Source organism: Lissotriton vulgaris, chromosome 1_1 (assembly GCF_964263255.1).
Source record: "Lissotriton vulgaris chromosome 1_1, aLisVul1.2, whole genome shotgun sequence".
NCBI lineage: Eukaryota > Metazoa > Chordata > Amphibia > Caudata > Salamandridae > Lissotriton > Lissotriton vulgaris.
Window position 1 is genome coordinate 1,283,353,088 of NC_141685.1, and position 23,864 is coordinate 1,283,376,951.

General features: G+C 46.5%; 1 protein-coding gene across 1 annotated transcript; it reads right to left on the bottom strand.

Annotated features, from left to right (window-relative positions):
- Positions 1–11,837: 11,837 nt before the first annotated feature.
- HOXC12 (homeobox C12) lies at positions 11,838–18,222 on the bottom strand. Its single transcript, XM_086965181.1, has 2 exons — positions 17,674–18,222; positions 11,838–12,245 (listed from the first exon to the last, which is right to left on the bottom strand). Exons 1-2 carry the CDS (start codon positions 18,206–18,208, stop codon positions 12,007–12,009), a joined length of 774 nt encoding a protein of 257 aa, XP_086821307.1. The 5' UTR covers positions 18,209–18,222; the 3' UTR covers positions 11,838–12,006.
- Between the last annotated feature and the right edge of the window lie 5,642 nt (positions 18,223–23,864).

Sequence of the window (23,864 nt, forward strand, 5' to 3'; positions counted from 1 at the left end):
GATTGCAAGAGCTATGGATAAAAGCAGCCATGTTTATTACACAAATACCACACATAAACATGACAATCTGAATAATAAGATTCACATTCCATAAGATATATATTTATCAAATTCGATCACTAAATTCATATTTACATTTTATTTAAACATATCATCATAAACCATCAGCAGAAATGATATACTTAATTTCTATACCAAGAATGTTCTCTATCGCTCCAGCACTAAGGAGCCCTCGGGCTCGTGTCCCCCAACTGAGAACAAAGCAAGGCGCAACCCACCTGCATCCTTTAGAGGTGTGCCCCTGCCATCGGGTCCTTGTCTGCAACCCTAGGGACCCACCCCTCCATCACCAAGCTGCCCAAGGGGGCTTGTAGGGTATAACCAGGGGCCCCAGCCCCATGCCATAGCTTTTAACCTGTTGCACTTGCCCCCAGCTGGTGTTTCCATTCTCTCTGGGGTGAGCTTACTGTCTCTCCACCTCAGTGCTGGTCTAGGGAGTATGCAGGAGGACTCCCCTTCACAATGTAAGGCAATTTGTGTGGCCTCCTTACCGTCACTCACAGTTCGACTTCCTACACCTTCCCAAGCTCTAAATCAAATGGATGGGTGGGTGGGAGATACGAAGGAGTCCACTGTAACCGGGGCCGGCGCTGGAGGAGAGGATGAAGGTCTGGGCAAGTTGCCCTAAATAGGCCCCCTCCAACTCCTCCCCCCCCGCATCCCCCCCCCCCATTGCCGGTCCTGGCCAGAAGTGACATCACGTCTTTGCCCCGAAAGGGATACCTGCTAGTCCGCTGTCCAATTCCAATGCCCGGTGTCACAAGGGCATGGCCGGGATCCCGGGGTTCTGTTCCCTAATGGAGCGTTTTTCCAAAGTATGCACTTTTCCAGAGTGTACTTGCATACATAAATTGTTTAACATAAATGCTGGATTGGGTACACAGGGTGGGTGATGTGCACAGTAACTGGTGCGGTTGTTCAGAGTAGGAATACTGTACATAGCAGCTGGGATTGTTTATAGAGACAGCAAATTGAAATACGGGCCCAGTTCGGGCACGCCGCCAATATGGCGGTCGCGCTGATCTCCAGCACCCAGGGGAAGGCTGGGAGCACCGCGCAAAGTAGTGGCATGGTGTCTTGCCTCCCCTGTAACATCACACCTGATTGGCTGTCTGGGTGTGAACCTGAAGCATTTTCAAGTGGTTCCGGTTCACGTGTCAGTGCAACGTCGGGCAGGCCGGTCACAACCGGCTTGCCTGGCACAAGAGGTTAAAAGGCTGGGGAGCAGAGCGAAAGGTCTCTGTTCACCACTCCCCAGCCGCCTGACAGGACACGCATAGGGACAGGGCCTCAGTCTTAGTGTTGTACGTAGCAACCAGGGTGGTATGTAGACATAGAGTATCATACATAGGTGCTGGGATCTGGACATACAGGTAGTGTGTTGTACTTTGTACCTGGGGCGATACCTAGAGCTAGAGTGTCGTGTATAGCAGGTGGGGCGGGTACAAAGAGCTAGAGTGTCGTCCACAGCAGCTGGAGTAGGTACGTACAGCTAGAGTGTTGTCCATGACAGAGCTAGAGTGTCGTCTGTAGTAGCTGGAGTGTGTACATAGAGCTAGTGTCTCATACATAGCAGCTGGGGTGGGTATGTAGAGCTAGCGTGTCATCATTAGCATCTGGGGTAGGTAGGTAGAGCTAGAGTTTTGTACATAGCCGCTGGGGTGGGTATATAGAGCTACAATGCTGCACATAGTAGCTGGGGTTGGTATGTAGAGGTAAAGTGTTATGGCGCCAAGAATTTTCCAATGCCTTTCCGACTGAAATCGGAACCAATCTCTCAACTGCTTCCTGTGAGAAACAAGTCAAATGGCTACTTTTGGAAGAACTTCAACAGCAATAGCCTCTATGGTCGTGTGATAATCACTTTCCTCGAGTGCTTGACAATCTTTTTTACTTTGTGTATTGAAATGTATGCCTGACAATCTTTCTCTCTAATATGGTTTAAATTTGTACTCGCGTAAAAATTTACTGTATCATTCTTGAGGTGTAGTGCTTTGCTTAAACTGCCCAGCCTCTTCTAGTAGGGCCTTCACCTGTCCTTCCTATGCTACCTTTGTTGTTTTGTAATTTTACTGTCTCCCCATGACAGTGCTAATTGTCCTCTCTGTACAGCGCTCTGATACCCGTTCTGGGTCTAGTTCGCACTTAATAAAACCGTTCAAATAAATAAAGAAATACAAAGCAGCTTGGTCAGGTACGTAGAGCAAGACTGTCGTCCATAGCAGCAGGAGTGTATGGGTAGAGCTTCGTACATGGCAGCTGGGGCGGGTACATAGAGCTAAAGTGTCATAGATAGCAGCTGGAGCGAGTATGCTGAGATAAAGTTATGTACATAGCAGCTCGGGCAGATACAGGGATTAGTCAGGAAAAAAGTATACCCCCCACTTGAAGTACATGCCGAAAGGCTTTAAGCGAGCTAAGCAAGCAAGCCAGTACCTATCTATGAGGCTCTTGGTTTGTCATGTAGTCCCTTGAGATTTTTATTTTTCAAAGTAGTGCCAATCTGTCATTCTGCCGAGCATAGGCTGTTAGTGATACATAGGTGTTTGTAGAGAACTACATACGCAGCAGATGTAATAACTCCCTGGGCATATATGATTCCTACATGTTTGTCTTTTGTGACATTTTCTCGCACTCCTCCATCCACCTCATTTCTCTTTGAGAGTCACAATGCCCTGTGTAGCAGGTGCCACACCACCCCCTACTCTAGTATAACCAGGGCCCCCTCTCCTAATGCCTATGCATCTCCCCAGGCCTGTCATTTAAACCTCTTTAAACACAATGTTCCCAAGTGGACACATAGCAGACCATGAATGCAAACTATTTTAAAGTTTAAGATGTGTCGAATAATTGCACATCATGAAATTGGTATGGTCAAGAAGTAATTCGCAACATGAGAACTCTCTAGGCTATCTTGTGACATGTTAAAAAGCATCAACTCATGAGACTCTGAATATCATGTGATGTTGGGAAGAAATGGTTTTACGGTGCATTCAATGAAATGAGCTAATTTCTCTGAAGCTGAATTTTCAACAAAGACCCATGCCATTGCCCAATTCCAGAATTCAATTGGGAAATACTTTTCAGTCACTTCTGTACCTGTATAATATTCTTCACATTTCTGTATAACTAGAAGAATTGTGAGCTGTTCCCCCTTTCTAAAAGACATGTTAATATACACATTAGGCTGCTAAACCTAATTTATAATTTTATAGTCTTCTTAAAAATGTATTAAGTTGAGCAACTAAAGTGCAAGAACAAATCCCATGCTGAAACAATATTGATGAAACCTACATAGTCCTTAGGCCAGGAGTTTCCATTGTAGGTACAAGAGCACCAGACCCATGCCATCTTTTCAAGATAACCAGTGAATATATAAAAGATAAACATTTATATATTGTAGATATTCCTGAAAATCTTACATCTCACTCCTGGACCTACATTGGATACCTCTGGCCTAAAAAGAAAAGAAGCAGTCTTAGTTTCGGTTTATTTCTTACCATCAGGCAAACCCATGTAAATCATTTCTGGAGAAGGGATTCCTTCATTTGATAATGACAATTTTTGTAACCAGAAAAAACAACCTCCTTTTGTTCATGAAATATTGGCAAGTATTTGTCCTGTATCAAAGGCCAGAACAGTGGTGCACTGGCAAAGTTAGTGATGGAGATCCAGTGTTATGCTAGCATTAGTCACCTAAGCCAGGTATCAGTTGATTGTCGGAGGTTTGCATAGGAGTTTTGAGTTCAGCAACTATGTCAAAATCCCTGAAAAGGATTTTACTTTTCTTCTATGAAGGCTCCCTTTCATCCTACCTCCACTCTCTTCCCCTAAATGTTTTTGTTAATCTTCGCCTGATTTATTTCATGATAGGTAACAATTATTTTAAAAATTTGCAACGGGAGAGAATGCCCCAACTCATGAGGCCACTGCTGGCTTAGCCGTAGGTCAATTTCACGATTCTAGATGAACGCCGAACTCCATTAATCCCCCTCCATATGCCTTTGAACTCTCTTTCAGGAATCCCTGACAACTTCAGTTCCTGTGCAGGTTGTCCTCCTAATTATTCGCCACAGGACACCTGCCTATTCAGCAACTGCTACGCCGACTCCTGACTCGCACAGACTTACATTGTGCCATTCATGCATCCAGATCCACTGATTCTTCTATGGACCCATGTGGCGTCGTCCTCCTCCCCATCTATCTTTGCAGTTGTTCTCGTTGTCTTCTTCAATAAGCAGGCATCCTCTCATGCAGTACTTTCTTGTCCTGATGATGATCCCATTATTACTTGAGGGATCAAAACGCCTCGACCGACCTTAGTACCATGACACAGAATTGCTCATACAACTACTGTACACTTGTGCAGTGGTGCTCTCATTATGTTTGTGGCCTAATAGTTGATTGTATTTTGGCCACATATGTTCATGCCTAAGTTCGAATTTCTCTACCTAACACTATCTCACTTTCTTTATTTTTTTATGATGTAAATCAAAGTATCTGTTATCTTATCTGGAATTCTATAAGATAGTGTTTATTATATTACTGTGTTGATTATATATGTTGTAAGGGACCATTGTCCCTGTATAATTGCATATTTAGTAATGGCAATATCTATCTCCGTGTTGTGTGTTTTTGACTTTTCAGGCACATGCGACACATGCATGAAGAGACAGAGGGCAAACTTCCAGCCCCCGAGACAGCACTCTGATGTAGCGCTGAATTGCAAAAAGTATACATTAAGAATGAGTTCATGTTGCATACCATTGGTCTGCCCCTGTGACCTTAGGCTGCCTACCCATCATAAAATGTGCTGATCGTACCAGTCACACGATTAGCAACTGACATGAAATGTGCCTTTAACTCACAGTCTGTTGTACTGTGGATACCATATATCAACAAAGAGAGAGAGAGGGTTATAGGGCACTCTTGGTCCCCAGTCAGTTTAGCAAATAAACAAAGGAAGAGTGTCCGTCATGGAAGGGTACAGAGTGATTGTAGCACGTGAAGTCTGAGGCCAGTTGTAAGTGGTCAGATGATAAGACCAATTTCAAGAAAAATTGCAAGATTTTTTCAGGAAACCCTCACTCACCCTAGTGGTGACATGCTTCATCATCGGGTCCACCGGGATAGATCGAATACCTCCCTGGTGTGCTGCGACGCCAGGAGACTGCGGAGCAGGTTCTTGTGAGGGTAAAGAGTGAAAAAGTATAGTGAAATTAAAAATGTCCAAGGTTGTACTAAAAAATCATTTATTAGCTGGTCAACCTGACATAATAAAAACTTGCTATGTGTAGGGAAAACTAACCAAATAAAATATACTGGTGTTTCCCTTTTAGAGAAAGGTCAACATGTTTCTGCCCGTGGTATGTGTGACTTTACAGGGCTTTCTTCAGGACCGGTTTGCTAGTGTCACCTTGACAGGAGTGGGCGCGCTAAGGCCCACCCTGCCAAAGGTGGTGAAAGTTAAAAATAGCACTATGTGTAAAAAGGTGCAAAAAATGAACAAACTTGTAAGTTTGGGGATTTACCTCTGTTACGAGGAACCTAGAAGTCTGTGGAAATAAAAGTGAGACAGACAGACAAATACACAGACAAAGAACATAAAATCAATAGGTATTGATCATTTTCAATGGCAATTGATGCAACTTGGTGGCGTGACACGTGCTGGCATACCTATCAAGGGCTGTGGCCGAGATGCATGGGATGCGAAGAAAAAGTTGTGCCACAATCCGGGGTGGGGGGGGCCTCAACTAGCGCTGAAAAGTGTAGTCCAGCGCGGTCTGTTGCTTGTGATGAATAAGGCAACAGGTTGATAAATGGAGACTTACAGTGTTAAGTCCATCCGTGCGGGAGGCCAGGAGTGGCTACCCGTTGATAAATTTTTTGCACCTTTTTACACATAGTGCTGTTTTTAACTTTCACCACCTTTGGCAGGGTGGGCCTTAGCTCGCCCACTCCTGTCAAGGTGACACTCGCAAACTGGTCCTGAAGAAAGCCCTGTAAAGTCACACATACCACGGGCAGAAACATGTTGACCTTTCTCTAAAAGGGAAACACCAGTATATTTTATTTGGTTTGTTTTCCCTACACATAGCAAATTTTTATTATGTCAGGTTGACCAGCTAATAAATGATTTTTTGGTACAACCTTGGACATTTTTAATTTCACTATACTTTTTCACTCTTTACCCTCACAAGAACCTGCTCCGCAGTCTCCTGGCGTCGCAGCACACCGGGGAGGTATTCGATCTCTCCCGGTGGACCCGATGATGAAGCATGTCACCACTAGAGTGAGTGAGGGTTTCCTGAAAAAATCTTGCATTTTTTCTTGAAATTGGTCTTATCATCTGACCACTTACAACTGGCCTCAGACTTCACGTGCTACAATCGTACTGTGGATACCACCAGAACAGCAGGACATCAGCTAACGATCCCCTGCCTTGCTCCAGCTGATGAAGCATGGGGATTCACAACACCACTGGGTAGGTATGTAGAGCTAGAGTGTCGTACTTTGCAGCCGGGGCAAATATGTGGAGCTAAAGTGTCCTCCACAGCAGCTGTGGTTGGTACAGAGAGCTAGAGTGTCAACCATTGAAGCTGGGACGAGCAGGTAGAGCTATAGGGTCGTACTTTTCAGCTGGGGCAGGTATTTGGAGGTAGAGTGTTGTACATAGCTGCTGTGGCAAGTGGCAGAACTAGAGTGCCGTACATAGCAGTTGGGGTGGGTGGTTAGAAATAGAGTGTCTTAAATAGCTGTTGAGGCATATACATAGAGCTAGAGTGTTGTACAGAGCAGCTGGGAGGGTATGCTGAACTAAACTCTTGCAGTTGGCATAGGACGTAGAAACTGAAGGGCCTATTTACAAGAGGCCAGTGCTGCCGGAGCATTACTTTTTTTGCCTTTCCTGTGGTGCAGGCCTCTCAATCATATCCATGCTGCCACATAGGTATGGAATAAGGCAAGGCAGTGCAAAGGGCTGCTTTGCCTTACTCTGCGTCAAGGAGGCATTATGTGGGTATTGCAATGGATGTTCCCACGCAACACCCATGGAATTTGACACAACCCCAGATGTACAAAACCACATAAACCTTGGGCAGCGCCAAAATCTTATCCGTTCCAGGGACATGGGTAACAAGGAGAAATGTTTTCATTTCTCTTGTTTTTCTCTTTCCATGTGTGTTGCATTCTGGATTGTTTTTGTGCAGGAAAAACAATCCTGCCAACAACACAGACACCCTTGCACCATGGTGCAAGGGTGCCTACTTTGGCGCTAGGCACCAAAGTGTGCACCAGCTCAAAGGACAAGAAGGTTGTAAATACGGTGCATTCCTGCCCTTCCAAATTGGCATGCGAGAGTGCCACAAAGAGACTTGCTGTGCTTCCCTACGCCAATTTTTTTTGTCATGGGGTCCCTGCGTGTTATTTCTAGCCTCGGGTGTGGGTGCAGCAGTAATGGGTTCAGCAGCTGGAGTGGGTATGTAGAGTTAGTTTGGTACGTAGGAGCTGACGTGGGCACACAGACTTGAATAGATTCACAGGGTTGCTGCATGGGTACATAGCATGCTGTACATAGCATCTTTGAGGGTACATAGAGTCAGGGTGCTTTATGTACCATGTTGTATGACCGAGCAAAATCTGTGTACCCACCCTAGCTGCCATGTGTGAATGACGTCACTACAATTGCACAGGTAAATACGACAGCAGCACAAACTGTACTTGGATGACGTCACTGCAATTGCACAGGTAAATACGACAGCAGCACAAACTGTTTAAGGCGCTATATATAAAATGTGTACAAAACATCAAGAGCTGGAAGAGAAACTTGGCTACAGCCAGGGGCATACATAAAATATAGCGCTGAGAAGAATATGAAGGTGGCCATCAGTGCTGCTTTGCCCATGTCTGCTGGAACCGTCTCTACCCGGACATGCAAGTGCAAAATGTGAATTGTCGTCCATTTTATTTGCCATTTCTGATGTGACAGAAACGCTAATTTACACGTGTAATACGTTTCTTTGTGTGCTTCTAGGCGCTGCTTTGTAGCAGGGTGCGTTTACGATCACTATTACAATGGCCATGTTGCCACTACTGGCACCCACTGTAACTGGCTCTCTACTTCTGGAAACGGCCTACAGCTATTAAGCCTCCCATCCTTGCCCCTTGATTTTTCATCTTTCGAAGCGAAAGGCTCACGTGCAGCAAGGACCTGCCGTGCTGTGGATGTGATATTTGAAGGGTATTCTTTTCAGGTGTTGTTCGAAACTGGCAAGGTGAACTTTAATTTGCTGCCCACGCGGAGAGCGAGCGCGTAATCAACAAGTTACACAGATCCAGGGGCACGGTATTGGCCCGGGTGTCTAAACCAGATTTCCGCGCTCACAAGCCAGTGTTTGAAAAACGGGAGGGCGTGGAACCAAACCTGGCACAGACGCCTATAGCCACTTCTCAGCCAGTGAAGATCGTGTGGGTCATGGACTTGCCAAATTCTCTTTGGAAATCTGTAGAGTGTAAGAGCAGTGTGGACAAAGCGCTGCCTGTTGTGTTTAGGCGCCTGCTGCCGAGTCTTACACTCTCTTGACACACGAGGCCCCGAACTTTTTTTTCACGGAACTCTGGCTGGTCGTGGTTGCCTCAGAGTGGGCATTCCTTGACCACGCCTCAGCGAGAAACGTTGCCAGAAGCGTGCGAACCCCCAATTTCCCTGCATTTTGTTGTACTAAGAGCAATGGGACCACAATAGGTTTATGGCAGCATTTAAATGCTGGCATTGGTGATTACTGCGTGCCCGGGGCCTGTTTATTCAGAAAGGAGACAGAGAAAGGCATTGTTATTTTTTTGTTATGTCCACACGTTATTGACAAACTCAGCCCAATGTTACTAAACGTGGTAAAATTGAGAGCTGGACGCAGAATCCAATAGAGGTTCAACGACAGATAAACAAAGGTTCACATCCCCCACTCTCTGCCTGACACCACAGACCCTATTTGGACTCCAGCTTTACCTTGCTATTCTCGCCAGCAACCCTTTTCTTTGACAGAAAGTAGATTTGTAGTGTGAGCTGGCGACCTTCTTCCACCCATTACGAACCACGGGGTACACGCCTCGTTGTGCCCCCCGCAATCTTCCCTTTTCAGGGAGGCCCAACCCTGCCCCCTCCTTCGTGCATCCATCTGACTGAAGAATGTACCGCGCCCCAAACACAAGACATTCTCTTTACGACGCCAAAAAGAACACATTTCATAATGGGACATTTGTGTTTATTATTAGAAACCACATCATGATACATTCAATATTATCATTATTAATACTTTGTATACAGCGAAGCTTTCTTTTTACAAGGTTGTAATAGAACCTAGAACGTGCTAAGACGGACACAGGCGCGAGCGCCCTACACTAGAAGTAAACAAGACACGGAAATTACACGGTGCACGGAGCATATTCACAACAGCAATAAACTAAATTATACAGCGGCGATAAAAACGGACAAGAAAGACGTCTATCACAAAAACACGTGGCCCTCGCGCCGAAGGCATGGAAAACAAATCTGTAAGAGGATATTTCATTTATATATATTTTATTTTACATTTTTCTTAATACATGTGATACGAGATAAATTCATGAAACAGGCCCTGACCTAAAAAGGCTACAGTTCTTATCTTGTTGCTGGTATTTTTTTTTTACGTGTGTATTTTTTTCTATTTAGGGACAGCGGGAGGTGTCCTAAGCCCGCCCCCGCCCCCCCCCCCCCCCCCCCCTCGGGGAAAAAAACTGCAATATAAAATCTACCTACTTTGTTGAATAACAACAAGTCTAAATGCCTCAGTCTAAAAACCCACATGATTTCTAATTTGCATTTTCGCTGCGGCCTTGTGTTTCACATGTTTTGGGAAAAGAATAATAAAAAGAGAAAACAGACTATCCTTAAAATGACAACATTCATTTGGCAACTCGAGATCTCCTGTGCGGATTCGTGCAGCGGAGGGACGTTACATTCCACCTCCGCGGCAGCATAGAAACAGTACCAGGTGTTTGTACTGATAAAACTGTATTTCCTCAGCCTCGCCTATTGTGTTCGTCGGCGCGCTGCTCCCAACCGAAGATGGCTTCCTCGGCCTGTGGAAGAGGCCTGCAGCAGCACTGACGCCGATTTCACGGAAACACTGGGGTTCGCACAGCCAGACAGAAGAGCGGCCAGATTCACATTCTCTGGGAAGAGAAAAGCGTGTTTATTTTCAGAGCTGGGCGACTGCAGGGGAGAGGCCTGCGTTCTGTGGTGGTGCTGGACGCCCTGCAACGCAACCCTGCGGCGCGAGGGGGAGGGAGGCGTTTGCTAAGCTGTTTCTGCATCTGTTGGCCTGCTTTGGGTTTTCTAAACACTGGCCGCCCCTCTGCCAACTCGTAAATAAGGGCCTCCCTCCCTCCACTGCTGGTAAGCCATAGCACGAGGTGGCAGCTTGGAACCCCCCACGTTTTCTAATAAACCTAATCCCTTTTTGAAATAAAAGTGGTGGCAGGCCGCCCTTATAACGCGCTTCCCTGTATTACCTCATCCCTGCCCCGTGCTATAATGTTAATTTCACCTAACCGTATAAATGCTTCGATTTTTATCTTTGCAGCAGGTTTGCAGTGTGCATCTGTGTGTTTATTCTGTCCTCTTCCTTCCACGCAGCCTGCCTTCTCTGCGTTTCCCGGACTGCAATAAACCTTTTTATGACACACATACCTGACAGTTATTACTCAGCTAATGGTTATTTCCCTCGCACACAGACAGGGAGGGCAGAAAATGCAGCGCGGATAATGTTCCTCTGTAGGCCCACTTAATGCCGAGGAGAAGCATGCCCCTTTTAAGAGGGGATCAGGCTGCCGCCTTTATCGTGCCTATGAACACACTTAACAAAATAAAAAGTCCTTTTAAATGTCAAATTAAATGCTACTTTTTGTACGTTCTGTAGTCCCGGGAAAAAAGACATTCATTGTGCCATCAGGATACCTCGGTGGGTGTTTTATTAGTATTTTATTTCATGTTTATAGTTTTAAGAGACTTTTTTATCATTCGACTCCGCCCCCTTTCTGTTTTATTTTAATCTTTATACGTTCAATAGAAAACAGACCCTGGGGCCGGGCCTTTTGCTGTAGATTACTTTTGTTTTCCTAAAAGCATTCCTTCTTTAATTGTCGATTCACATTATACAGAATAAAAATGGTGGACCCACTCCACAATCATGTTAATTGTAAAGTGTTTTGTGTCAATATGAAATGTGTAAACAATGTTTGGCAGTAAGACATATGCATAACAACCCCCGCCCTCGTGACAAAAAAATGTCTTTCCATGCGTGAATACTGCTCGTTCGCCTGTTTTATTCTGCAGCATTACGAGCATGTTTACTGCGAGGTGCAATCATAGCGCCCACAAGGACCATTTGAAAAAATCAAGCGCTAAGCTTGCTCTTCATCTCCCATTCTCTGTTGTCGGTTGACTTAGGAGAGCACATTTTCGCTGCAATAAAGTGGGGGCGGCAGGCAAGTGTAGCGCTGGTTGCACCCCCTGCCTACTAGGGGTGACTGCAGTTCTCCTGAAGTGATTTCCAGCGGTCCGCACCCCACCTACAGGGAACCTCGACACCTACAAGCTGTGTGAAGACCCTCGCTGAGCATGAAGCCTGCCCTCACACAGGGAGAAAGAACAAAGGCGCCAAGGAATGGCGGCAGCGAGTACATGCCCAGGAGCACACAGGGCCCCGAGGGGTGACCCGGTGCTTTCACAGCCGGCCCCACCGGCCCAGGGGTGCATTCTTGTGAATATGCCTTGGTCCATGTGGGCGGGAGGGGTGGGCGCTCTGGCTGTGAGACCCCCTCCTGTGTATGCGTGGCTGCCTTGAAGCGCAGCGGTATTGAGCGTGGAGAGCTGGTGCGAGGGTGTCCCTGGGCTGGGCAGGGGGCGGCTCAGAAGAAGGACAGGGCCTGCTCCCGCAGCAGCAGCCGCTTCTTCTTCATCCGCCGGTTCTGGAACCAGATCTTCACCTGCTGGTCGCTGAGGCTCAGGCGGTCCGAGAGCTCCCTCCGTCGCTGGCGGGTGATGAACTCGTTGACCATGAACTCGCCCTCCAGCTCGGCCAGCTGCAGCTTGGAGTAGGGCTTGCGCTTCTTCCGCGAGCGGGTGTGCATCGGGTACCAGGGGACCCCTGCGGACCAAGAGGGAGGGAACAAGGCAGAGTCAGAGAGCGGGGTACATGGGCGGACGAGCATCTGCGCTCTCGGCGCTAGCTTCCTTTGTCTCAGCACAGCCGCCTTTCTATAGCGCTCCCTCTCCCTGCGCCTCGAAGACTAACTAGAAATACTGCAGGATAGATAGAGAGACAGAAGGAAACCAGTAGCATCGCTAGGTAGCCCGATAGAGAAACGGGGGCAGATACAATGAATTACATGCCGATAGGTGAGAGATATTATTACACCGACAGATGGGTGGCTATACGGAGGGATAGATAGATAGGTAGGTAAGTCACTAGATGGATAGATAAAAAATACAGAGGGGTAGATGAATTAGATACGTGGCTAGATAGACAGACAAACGCATAGATAGATAGATAGATAGATTGATAAATCACTAGATAGATAGATAGATAGATAGATAGATAGATAGATAGATAGATAGATAGATAGATAGATAGATAAAAATGCAGAGGGGTAGATGAATTAGATACGTGGCTAGATAGACAGACACACGCATAGATAGATAGATAGATTGATAAATCAATAGATAGATAGATAGATAAAAATGCAGAGGGGTAGATGAATTAGATACGTGGCTAGATAGATAGACAAACACATAGATAGATAGATTGTTAAATCACTAGATAGATAAAAACGCAGAGGGGTAGATAAATTAGATATGTGGCTAGATAGAAAAACAGATAGATAGATAGATAGATAGATAGATAGATAGATAGATAGATAGATAGATAGGTAGGTAGATAGATAGATAGATAGATAGATAGATAGATAGATAAATCACCTAGACATTTAGTCTGAAAACCCCCGCTCTGTTTTTATGCGCTATACAACTGTCTCCTAAGAGGGGGAGCGCCCCCAGTTCCAAGAGTGAAACGCTTAACATTGAATGGGTTGGTAAACTCCATGTGCGAGTATACTGCGACCCCGTCTACTGCGACCCTGTCTGCATCTAACCGGACACTGCAAACACAAGCACACACACACCAGACACTGAAGGATATGTAAAACCAAATAAAGATAGAGTGCTAGGTAGAATACAAGATATATAGGTTGGAAGGTGATAGATAGAATAAAATATGACAGATAGAATAAAAGATAGATAGAATAAAATATGACAGATCGATAGAATAGAAGATGACAGATAGGATGAAAGATGATAGGATAAAAGATAGATAAAATAAAAGATTATATATAGACAGACAGATATAAGTAGATAGATGGACGGAACAGACATACATACAGAGGTACGCACAGATAGATAGATAGATAGATAGATAGATAGATAGATAGATAGACAGATAGATAGATAGATAGATAGATAGATAGATAGATAGATAGATAGATAGATAGATAGATAGATAGATAGATAGATTGCCGAGAGGAGGGAGCCTACCCCAGAGCCCACCACTCCAGGGTGCCCAAGGCTGATATTTCAGTGCCAGGCTGCCGCTGTCTCCGGAAGGCAGCGGTGCCTTTGCCCCATCTCTCGGTTGTCCGCTCGCAAGCAGCGCTGCTTTCTAGTCCAGCACCCCTAAAACGCGCCTGCTGGCGCAGAGGGGACCCTGTTACCCCACCATCTATCTGGGCCGATGTCACCCCTAGAAATGTGCGTAGGATTAAATAAATTGCGCTTCTCGATTTGGGAAAAGAACAGCACCAGAGAACGCCAGGCATTATGAAGTTGGTGTGATATATGAATGAGTTCGATGTAAAATAACATAGGCACGTGCGACAGGCACCCGGAAAGCTTCATAGCGGTGGACACCTGGGGGGCAGATTTACAAGCCCCTTGCGCCACTTTTGCGTCACTTTTCCCATGTTAAAAGTGACGCAAAAGTGGCGCAAAGGGCTTGTAAATCTGCCCCCCTCGGCTGTGGTACGGAACCACCCCCAGTGCATCTGTGGCGTGAAAGGCCGCGAGGCTATGCACGTGCCAGCATACCCTTTACATATGGTGACAGGTCACACAAAGCAGCACGTGGACTGCTCACTGCCCCCAGGTGTACGTGAGCAGCACATGGAAAATATCCGAGGCGTATGTGTCCTGCACACGGGCCGCACCAGTGTCACGCGTGCATGTAGGGCGGTATGGGGAATGTTATAAATGGTCGTGTGCGTTGTTTAACACAGGATAGCAGCGTATCTGCCATGGGGGGGGGGGGGGGGGTTTAAAAGATTACCAGCCATCGTCATATCTGTGTGTCTGATAAAGAGAAGATATTACAGTTGTGAGTCAATAATATTGAAACATGAGCATTTTTCTGCTAGATGGACATGTAATTGGCTTTATAAACATCACCCTAGGTGTATGTGCGCTACCAGAAGCATCGTGGACTGGCCCGTGATGTATAATAGCATACGGCGTGTGTCTGTCACACGCACAGCCCTATCAATGAAAGTGTGTTGTGTAGGATTCAAAGAGATATATGTATATGTAGTATTTCAGACGCAATGGACGCGAGCGTGTCTGTCCTGTGGGCATCACGTCCGTTACATTTACTCTCGCCCACGGATGCGTTGTTTTTTTAAAGAATACATGATAGTGTCTGTTATACGAAACACATTCTAGGTATCTGTCTGTAATATTTGAAATCCGGAGGCGTATCACTGGTTTAAAAAAGTACAAATGGATTTATAGACATCATCGTAGATGCGTGTCTGTCATAAAGAAAACATCTTGCATGTGCGTCTCTGTTAAATGGAACGCATCATGCGTGTGTGTCCGTTAGATGGAACGCATCATACGTGTGTGTCCGTTAGATAGAACGCATCATGGGTGTGTGTCTGTTGGATGGAACGCATCATGGGTGTGTGTATGTTATAGGGTAGCATCATAGACTTGTGCCTGTTAGACGGGACGCATCAGTGTGTATGTTAGAGTGAAGCATCATGGATGTGTGTATGTTATAGGGTAGCATCATAGACTTGTGCCTGTTGAATGGGACGCATCAGTGTCTATTTTAGAGTGAAGCATCATGGATGTGTGACCGTTACATGGAACGCATCATGGATGTGTGTCCGTTAGATGGAACGCATCATAGATAAGTGTCTATTAGAGGAAACACATGACAGATGTGTGTGTCTGTTAGAGGAAACGCTTCATATGTGCGTGTCTGTTAAAGTAATTGATGGGGAGTAATACAGATGTGTGTATGTGATCATTGGTGCGTCTTTGTTCTCTAGAACCTGTTCTATGAAAAACATTACATATATGTGTGTGTTTAGCCTGCATGTGCAATACACCATATAGGAAGAAGTACATGTCACAGAGAAAACCACTTATATGCGTGTCTGGGATGTGGGAAATGGCATTAAAATCAGTTTTCTGTTCTAAGGAAAAGATCAAACATGTTTTATGACAAAACGTCACACGTATGCACGGGCTTCATGGAAAACATAAGTGTGTGTGCGCGTATATGTGCGTGCGCGCAAGAGAGAACAAAAGATATATAAAGAAACAAAATAACCTGCATATTCTGACATGTGGAAATCTCCTGGCTTTGGGTGTTTGTAACACAGAGCGTGGTAAATTTATGAGTAGGTAACATATGGATGCGTAGTGGGGAATATTCTGTAGATATGTGTGTGTAACACATAGCAACGGTATACATTATTTGTGCAAATCTGAACATGTTATATCAGTAATACAGAGACCGTAATATGGAACATTTTATAGAAGTGTGTCAGATAAACGTACTGTGGGTGTCGACAGTAGGGAACACGTTCTAGGTGTGTGTGAGTGCAAGAAAAAGAAACGGTTATAGGTATTTGCGCCATGTGCCTGGACTTGAAAGATGTCTGCATGGCATGTGTGTGTCTGTTCATGGAAAGCACGGTGGCTGGCTAGATTGGACAGATACATTTAAAACAGTACACCTATGTGAACTATGTGTGAAATGCCTTATAAGTGGATGATTATTATGTGGGAACCACCAGAGTTGTGTGCTTGTAATAGTAACATATGTCTGCTACAGTGAAAATGGCGTGGCGTTATTGTGTGTGCGAGTGAGTGTGTATGTTGTTTGTGGTATGGGACATATGGTCGACTGTCTGTGATGTGACGCTTCTGTGAAGACCTTAGGGGAGTTTGTGTGTGGACAACCCCATGTACTTTAAATCTGCATATCCGGTCATCCGAAAAGAGCATAGGTGTGTGTCTATACTGTGTATATCCCTACACTCCTCTCCTCTGTTTGAAATATGTGTTGACACAGACGTGGCTTAAACCTTGACATCCTTGGCGGATTTCTTTTGCCCTCTTAATACCATAGAATGGGGCATGTCATGTGGGAACCTCGCGTTCCTGCGTTATAGGGAAAGCGTTGTCAAGATGTTTCTCTGGTGTAAGGAGAGTTAAGTGCTAAACCTTGGAGCTGTGGACGTGGGTCACTCTCTGTGGGAACCCGGGGTTCATATGTGTGGCACTTCCAAGGCTCTCATCTTAAGACTTATGCGGCACAAGGCCTCGGCCATGGGTTGCGTGCAAGCACAGAGGGGTGGCTCCAGTCTGGACACACCAAGTGCCCTGGCACTTGAAGTCCTAGCGTGGTTTATGTAATGGGAACCGTGCTACGCGCCCCCTCCGGCGCATGCAGGCGCCCTGTCCCGTTTACTGGATATTTACATGTTTATTGCTTGCCTTCTCGCTCTCTCTCTTTTAAAAGGGACAGCACCTAGTGCCGTGCTGAGGTGCTTTACTGCTACCCCTAGCGGTCTGGGACTAGCGTGCAAGTGCTGCGCGTCGAAGAGCCCTGCTCCTGCCGGTGGCAGCAGCGGAGAGACTAACGGGAGAGGGAGGCACATAAACACCCGCCACACGCATACAGGAGCACAACACATGCGCGCACACACACAGGTCCACCGTCACACACGCAGGGGAACTTGTGAACACGTGAAGCAGGCAGGCTCGGACAGACACAGGCACATACTACAGGCGCAGACAGACACAGGCACGTGTTACAGGCGCAGACAAATGCACGTTTTCCAGGCGCATACACAGGCACATATTACAGGAGCAGACAGGCACATATTACAGGCGCAGATAGACACAGGCACATATTACAGGCTCAGGCACGTTACAGACGCAGACAGGCACATATAACAGGCGCAGACAGACACAGACACATGTTACAAGTGCACACAGACACAGGCACATATAATAGGCGCAGACAGGCACATGTTACAGGCGCAGACACAGGCACACGTTACAGGCGCAACAGACACAGGCACACGTTACAGGCGCAACAGACACAGGCACATATAACAGACGCAGACAGACACATGCGCATATTTCAGACACAGGCACATGTCCCAGGCGCAGACACAGGCACGTTACAGGCGCAGACCCAGACCCCCTCCCCGGCGCAGCGCAGCACTTACCGCCGCCGGCCAGGCCCCCGCCGCCCGGGCCCAGCGGGGAGGTCAGGTGGCTCGGCTCGTGGGCCGGGCCCTTGGGGCCCTCGTTGAGCAGCGACGAGCTGGAGTCGGACTCCAGGGACTGGCAGGAGGGCGCGTCTGCCGGCGGGTAGGGGTCGTACTTGCCGTAGCCGCCGCCACCACCGCCCAGCAGCCCCCCGGGCTCCAGGGGCAGCAGGCCGCCGCCGTCGGGCCGCTTCAGGCCGGGGCTCTCGGCGCACGGCTCCCGGTAGAAGCACTTGCTCTCCTCGCAGGCGCGGCCGAACGGAGGGTTGAGGGACACCGGGCTGCCGAGGTAGGGCTGGGGGTAGCCGTTGCAGGGCTCGGGGGGCGCCCAGGGCAGCGAGCAGACATTGTCCCTGCGGGGGTAGGAGAGGGGCGGCAGGCCGGGCAGCTGCCCCCCCGCCCCGCGGAAGTTGGGGAAGTAGAAGGTGTCGCCGGTGTGGATGTTCACCAGAGGTCCCACGAAGCCCGGGTTCAGCAGATTGTGCTCGCCCATTTCCGCGGGCCTGCCCGAGCCTTCTACTTTATTGCCATCTGACATTAAACATAGTTAAACCTGGGGGTGCCCCCGATTGGCTCCCGGGCTTCACGTGGGCCCGGGCCTCAGGCCGCCGCCCCCTTCTCGGCAACCCGAGACCCGGCGCGGCTAGGCTCGGCCTCCTCCTGGCGTTTTTTCAAAGAGGATCCTCGCTCAGGCGACAGTGGAACAATTATTAAATAAGAAATGGCAAGCTCGCACCGCTTAAAGAAATGCACCGCAATAAAACAAAAGGCGAGGCCCCCTTCCAGGGGGTAGCCAAGCCTGCCCGACGGCTGGCCAGAGGGGAACATTAGTTGCTCATTAATTAGCCCGTTTATTAACTAAAAACGGGAAATGTACAGTATTTCCCAATAAATTAGCGTCAGATCTGGTGTCATATAAAGTTAACAGGGTTCCTTAACGGCCAGGCAAGCGCGCCGGACCGCAACAAGCCCCCTTGTTTACAGGCCTGGGCCCTCCACACGTCTTAAAGCATTTAACAAGCCCCCCATAAATACAATAATCCCCTTTCAACAGTAGCTCTGCTAAGCGTCACGCACGCGGGCATCTGCAAGCGCCACCAAGTGCAAACAGAAAAGCACCCAAATACACTACTTCATGGCCCACTCCCTTTTGCTTTTTTTTGCTTTTTTTCCCATTTGTGAAATGTTGAATGGAGCCTGCGCAAGACGCTAGAATCAGTCAGCTTTGCACGCATAGATTCTGCGGATGGTCCCAGAGCTGGATAAATAGTAAATACACCGAAGACACCCCGTGGGGTATCCTGGGCCTGGCCTTGACTTTCTCATTCAAATGCACGTGGCTTATAGTTCGTGAATGGAGCCACAAACGCACCCCAGGCAGAGATGCCATGCGCCTCGTGGGTAAAGGGCTATCTCTAGGCGGTAGAACCCGTCCCGGTCTCTATAGGGAGCGCTTCTTGGATCACAAGGCAGAGGCACCGGACGCGTAAATGTCTCCGCCTAAGTGGAGGCTTCAAAGCCGCCGGAAGCCTGTAATTTAAGGATCTCGTCGGAGCTATCAATGTTCATCAGTGATTTAGCAGACCTGAGCCGCCTCCGCAGTCCGCCGAGGCGGGAGAAACAGGACCGTTAGTCAGGTTGGCAGCACCGCCTGCTTCGCCTCCGGACACCCGTGGGTTCGTGGAAGCACGGGCCACCGTGGAGCCCCGATCCCTCATTCTTCCGGTAAGAGGGGCTTCCGCGACCCTTGCCCTGGGACCGCCTGCGAGCCTTGCAGCTCCTACCGTAACATAGAGGTGCTAAATGCCGGACACGCGCGCTCTATACATGCCAGTGGATGGCCATGACTCTCAACATGGGCCATGGACATGTAAACATATGGAAGCAGAAGCGACGAGCAACTGGCCGTGGAAGACGCACAGAGATGGATTATCTATCAATACACACACATATATATATATATATATATATATATATATATATATATATATATATATATATATATATATATATGCGTGTGTGTGTATATATATGTATATATTATATGTATGAGTGTATATATATACGTGTGTGTAGGCTTTCCATGGAGTCCCTGTGGGAGTTGGGTGTTTTTGTATATATATATATATATATATATATATATATATATATATATATATATATATATATATATATATATATATATATTGCTTTGCCTCGCAGTTTCCTCGACCGGCTCCTGAACGAGTGCTCGGACTCTTCAGCGGCGCCACCCTCGCGTCCAATAATTCCCCACCTTCCTTACAAATTAAGGCTCTGGCACACCAACGGGTAAATGCGCGTGTATTTATTGAATTACAAAGTATAAGGGTGATTTCCGCAATACCCAGCAAAAACGCATCAAAGTCCCGTACACTTTGTAATTCAATAAATACACGTGTATCCACCCCTTGGCGTGCCGGAGCCTTTATCTGTAGTGAAGGTGTGGAGGATATATATATATACATATGTGTGTGTGTGTCTGTGTGTGTGTGTGTGTGTGTGTGTAGATATATATATGTGTGTGTTTGTCTGTGTGTGTGTGTGTGTGTGTGTGTGTAGATATATATATGTGTGTGTGTGTATACGCACACAGATAGACAAGCATAGTAAAACCCTCAGTGCTCCCATTAGAAGCACACCAGTCAATTGTATTGTGATGCAATGGTTGCCCATGTATGCAATCTTCGCCATACAATTAATGATGCTGAATGTGTTATGAATTTATTAGGTTATTTCCTCACACAATTATATATATTACTCGCACATACCAATACAGAGAGCGAGAGTGCGAGTTTGAAAATTCACCTCATGTTCAGTATCCAAGAGAAATAAGTCAGATCCATCTATCTATCTATCTATCTATCTATCTATCTATCTATCTATCTATCTATCTATCTATCTATCTGTCTGTCTGTCTGTCTGTCTGTCTGTCTGTCTGTCTGTCTGTCTGTCACTCTGTGCTCTAAACATTATTTAGTGTTGCATACTCACGAGAATCGGCATGCCACAGGCGCTGCGCATCTTCCCGTGAATCTACATTTATGCGTAAATACGAGCAGTGATTACATAACTTGCACAGGGTCCGTGTATAATGATCGTGTCGTCTCTGGTCTCATATCAGCCCTCAATCTGTTTCAGTCACATAACTCAAGATCAGGCTTCTGACTTTTCCCCTCATTAGTAACCAAGAATAAACGGTGCTTCCACTACAGGTATTTCCATATAAGGACCGATTTCAGGACGACATAGTCTATTCCACAAGTGAGCGTTGATATAGTGAGCCTGTGTATTGGCCCAGCTGCAGCGTCTGTTTCCTCATCTATGTAGGGTGCACTGAAGGCTCAATTGAGGCGCTTGCCGGCCGTGGGAAATGATCATGTCTGAAGTCCAGGAGAAGCCCTGACGTCACCGCCAGTCACAGAAACCAGTTATGATGCAAACTTGAGACCAGTGCATGTCAACAGACATCTTAGTTAATTCACCCTCGACTCGGACCCCAGTTCTCCCTCCGATTGGGTCTGACCTGCACTCACTATATGGCCCTGACATCTTTATCCATGCTTTCACCGTGTATTCCCTCTGCCCAACTGCTGTAACTGTTCTTGTTTTTAGTTTACTCCGGCACACACTCACCAAAGTATCGATATTAATGTAACCTGCTGCGACCCTTATCTCCTGTTCTTGTGAAGAGCTCTGATGCCTTCGGGCCATGTCTGTGCTATATAAAATTGCAAAAATAAATAAAAATAATGTGCACACTTCTGACCCCTGCTTTACCGACCCTCTGCTCAAATGCACAAATGCCTGCCACGCCCAGTTTTCAGCTCTGCATTTCATTTCCAAGTAATCTCTGAAGAGGGTAAAAAAGGGGTATTCGGCGCTGTATGTATGCCTCAGGGCGCTAGGAATACACGCCCTGAATAAACTATAATGCATTCCGATGGATTTAATCTCAGGACTACATATCGGTTCCCCTGGTGCCCCCTTTTCAGTTTTAAATCACAGTTATTGTACGTTAAAAACAAAAAAGAGCCGGGCTTCTGTGTGCTTTATTTGTGACATATAAATGTTTGTTTCCAGTTCTCTGAGAAGGCGTTGCCGTTAGGGCTTGTAGTTCTCGCTCCAAATTTCAGAATGTAAGTCAATAAATCCGCGCCAGGTGGCGCCTATCCCCACCCCGCTCGCTGCGACGGGAACCCGTGGCAGGCAGATGTTTACATTTGCACGCACATGACTTTGACTCCTGGAGCTCCAGTGAACGCGAGTGGGGCAATCCGGGCTCCCATACAGTGAGACACCCGCAGGCCTCCGGAGGAAGAAAAATACACCAAAAGTCACATGCTTTACTGAATATGAGCGCGCGGCCTGGGAACTCGGGATTTGTGGCCTCGCGGCTGGGCTTAACCCCTTGCGCCCAACAAAAAAAACAGGCAGACATCATGGAAAAGGTGATTCCAGGCAGGGAGGTTTCGAAAAAAATTATCAGAAATTCCGTATAACCCTGAAGTATAAAAGTGTGTCGAAATAGCATAGAAAAATGTGTGAGTGATTGATATATGCTAATTTACAAATGGAAGTATTTTAACTGAAGGAGAGGGCGATATGTTCGAACAAAACCGAAAAATGCAAGGCCTTTCGTCCCAGTTCAAGGTCATTGTCTCGCCAGCCCGGAGACGGGCAGGGCAGTCTGACGGCCACGAGGGGCCGATGCTGTCCCGGAGCTGGGCGAGGCCGGTTCCTCTCGGTGAGTGCCCCCGGGCCGCAGCCCTCTCACCGGCAGAGCTGCCCCCAAGCCCCGAATCCTGGACTCCATCGGACTGGCGACGTAAATATGACCTGAGGTAGAGGGACGCTGCCCAGCCTGCCTATAGATATGTACCTGCACTTTATTCGTCTTTTTGCGAGGTACCGCTCATTCATAAAGTTAGTGAAAATTAACACACCAGGACCCCATTGTTTAGCTATTTATTTAGACACTTTTAATCATATCGTGTGTGCGCTCAGCCGGGGGTCTCTTTAAATCACACAACACACCTATTCTATACATCATGTCCAACTTGAAGACAATCTTGAAACCCTCGTACTTAACGAGTAGAGAGACTGCAATAAAGCTCGGACATTCTTCATGGATACATATATATGTATATATATATATTATATACACATTTTAAAAAAAATATGTATATATATATATATATATATATATATATATATATATATATATATATATATATATATATATATATACACACACACACACACTTTGAGAAAGGCTGGTGGAAACCGAAACGCATGTGTTAGAGTTGCTGTCAACAAAATATTTGTAACGAGAGAGACACGAACATGCTGTCTGGAGCACCCGCCTTTTCGTTGGTTACCGAAGGACAAATATATATATATATATATATATATATATATATATATATATATATATATATGAGTGTGTGTGTACTCGTCTGCGTAGCTATGGTGCCCACGTTACGTATGTGTGTGTGTGAATATATATATATATATATATATATATATATGTGTGTGTGTGTGTGTACTCGTCTGCGTAGCTATGGTGCCCACGTTACGTATGTGTGTGTGTGAATATATATATATATATATATATATATATGTGTGTGTATATATATATATATAGTATATATGTATAGTGCGTGTTCTCGTCTGCGTATCTATGGTGCACGCTTCACGTCTATAGATTACGCAGTTTTCTGCGGTGAGCCTGTCGCGTGTCAAGTTAACTTAAGCTACGTTATGTCGGCGTGGATAATTCAAAGTTAAAACGGGCACATAATCAGGGGCCGGTGCCCCCCTGTTTATTGTAATGCATTTTGGGTGGGAACGAGGCACCTTTATTTAAAATAAATCCAAATGTAAATTCTGCTGCTACTTCCGTGGAAAGCGCGCCGCAATCTTATATCATCACGCCCGTGTTCCTCCATGAAAGGACAAGGAGTTACTTCCGTGAATACAAACAAGTTCAGCCTATCTCACTGGCCTCGAGAGGCCCTCGTAGTCCTTTCACCACCATCTCACAATATCGCACAAATTAGCTCAATTCAGGGTAATCAGCACTAGAGATCTAATTCCACCTTTGACTCTCCAAATCTCTGGCGTTCTTG

What these genes read in the sequence shown, in the direction of transcription:
- HOXC12 (XM_086965181.1), bottom strand. Translation starts at nt 18,208, where the DNA reads ATGGGCGAGCACAATCTGCTGAACCCGGGCTTCGTGGGACCTCTGGTG. An exon ending in CGGGGGCCTGGCCGGCGGCG is followed by an intron (nt 12,246 to 17,673) that starts GTAAGTGCTGCG and finishes CTTGGTCCGCAG; the next exon opens with GGGTCCCCTGGTACCCGATG.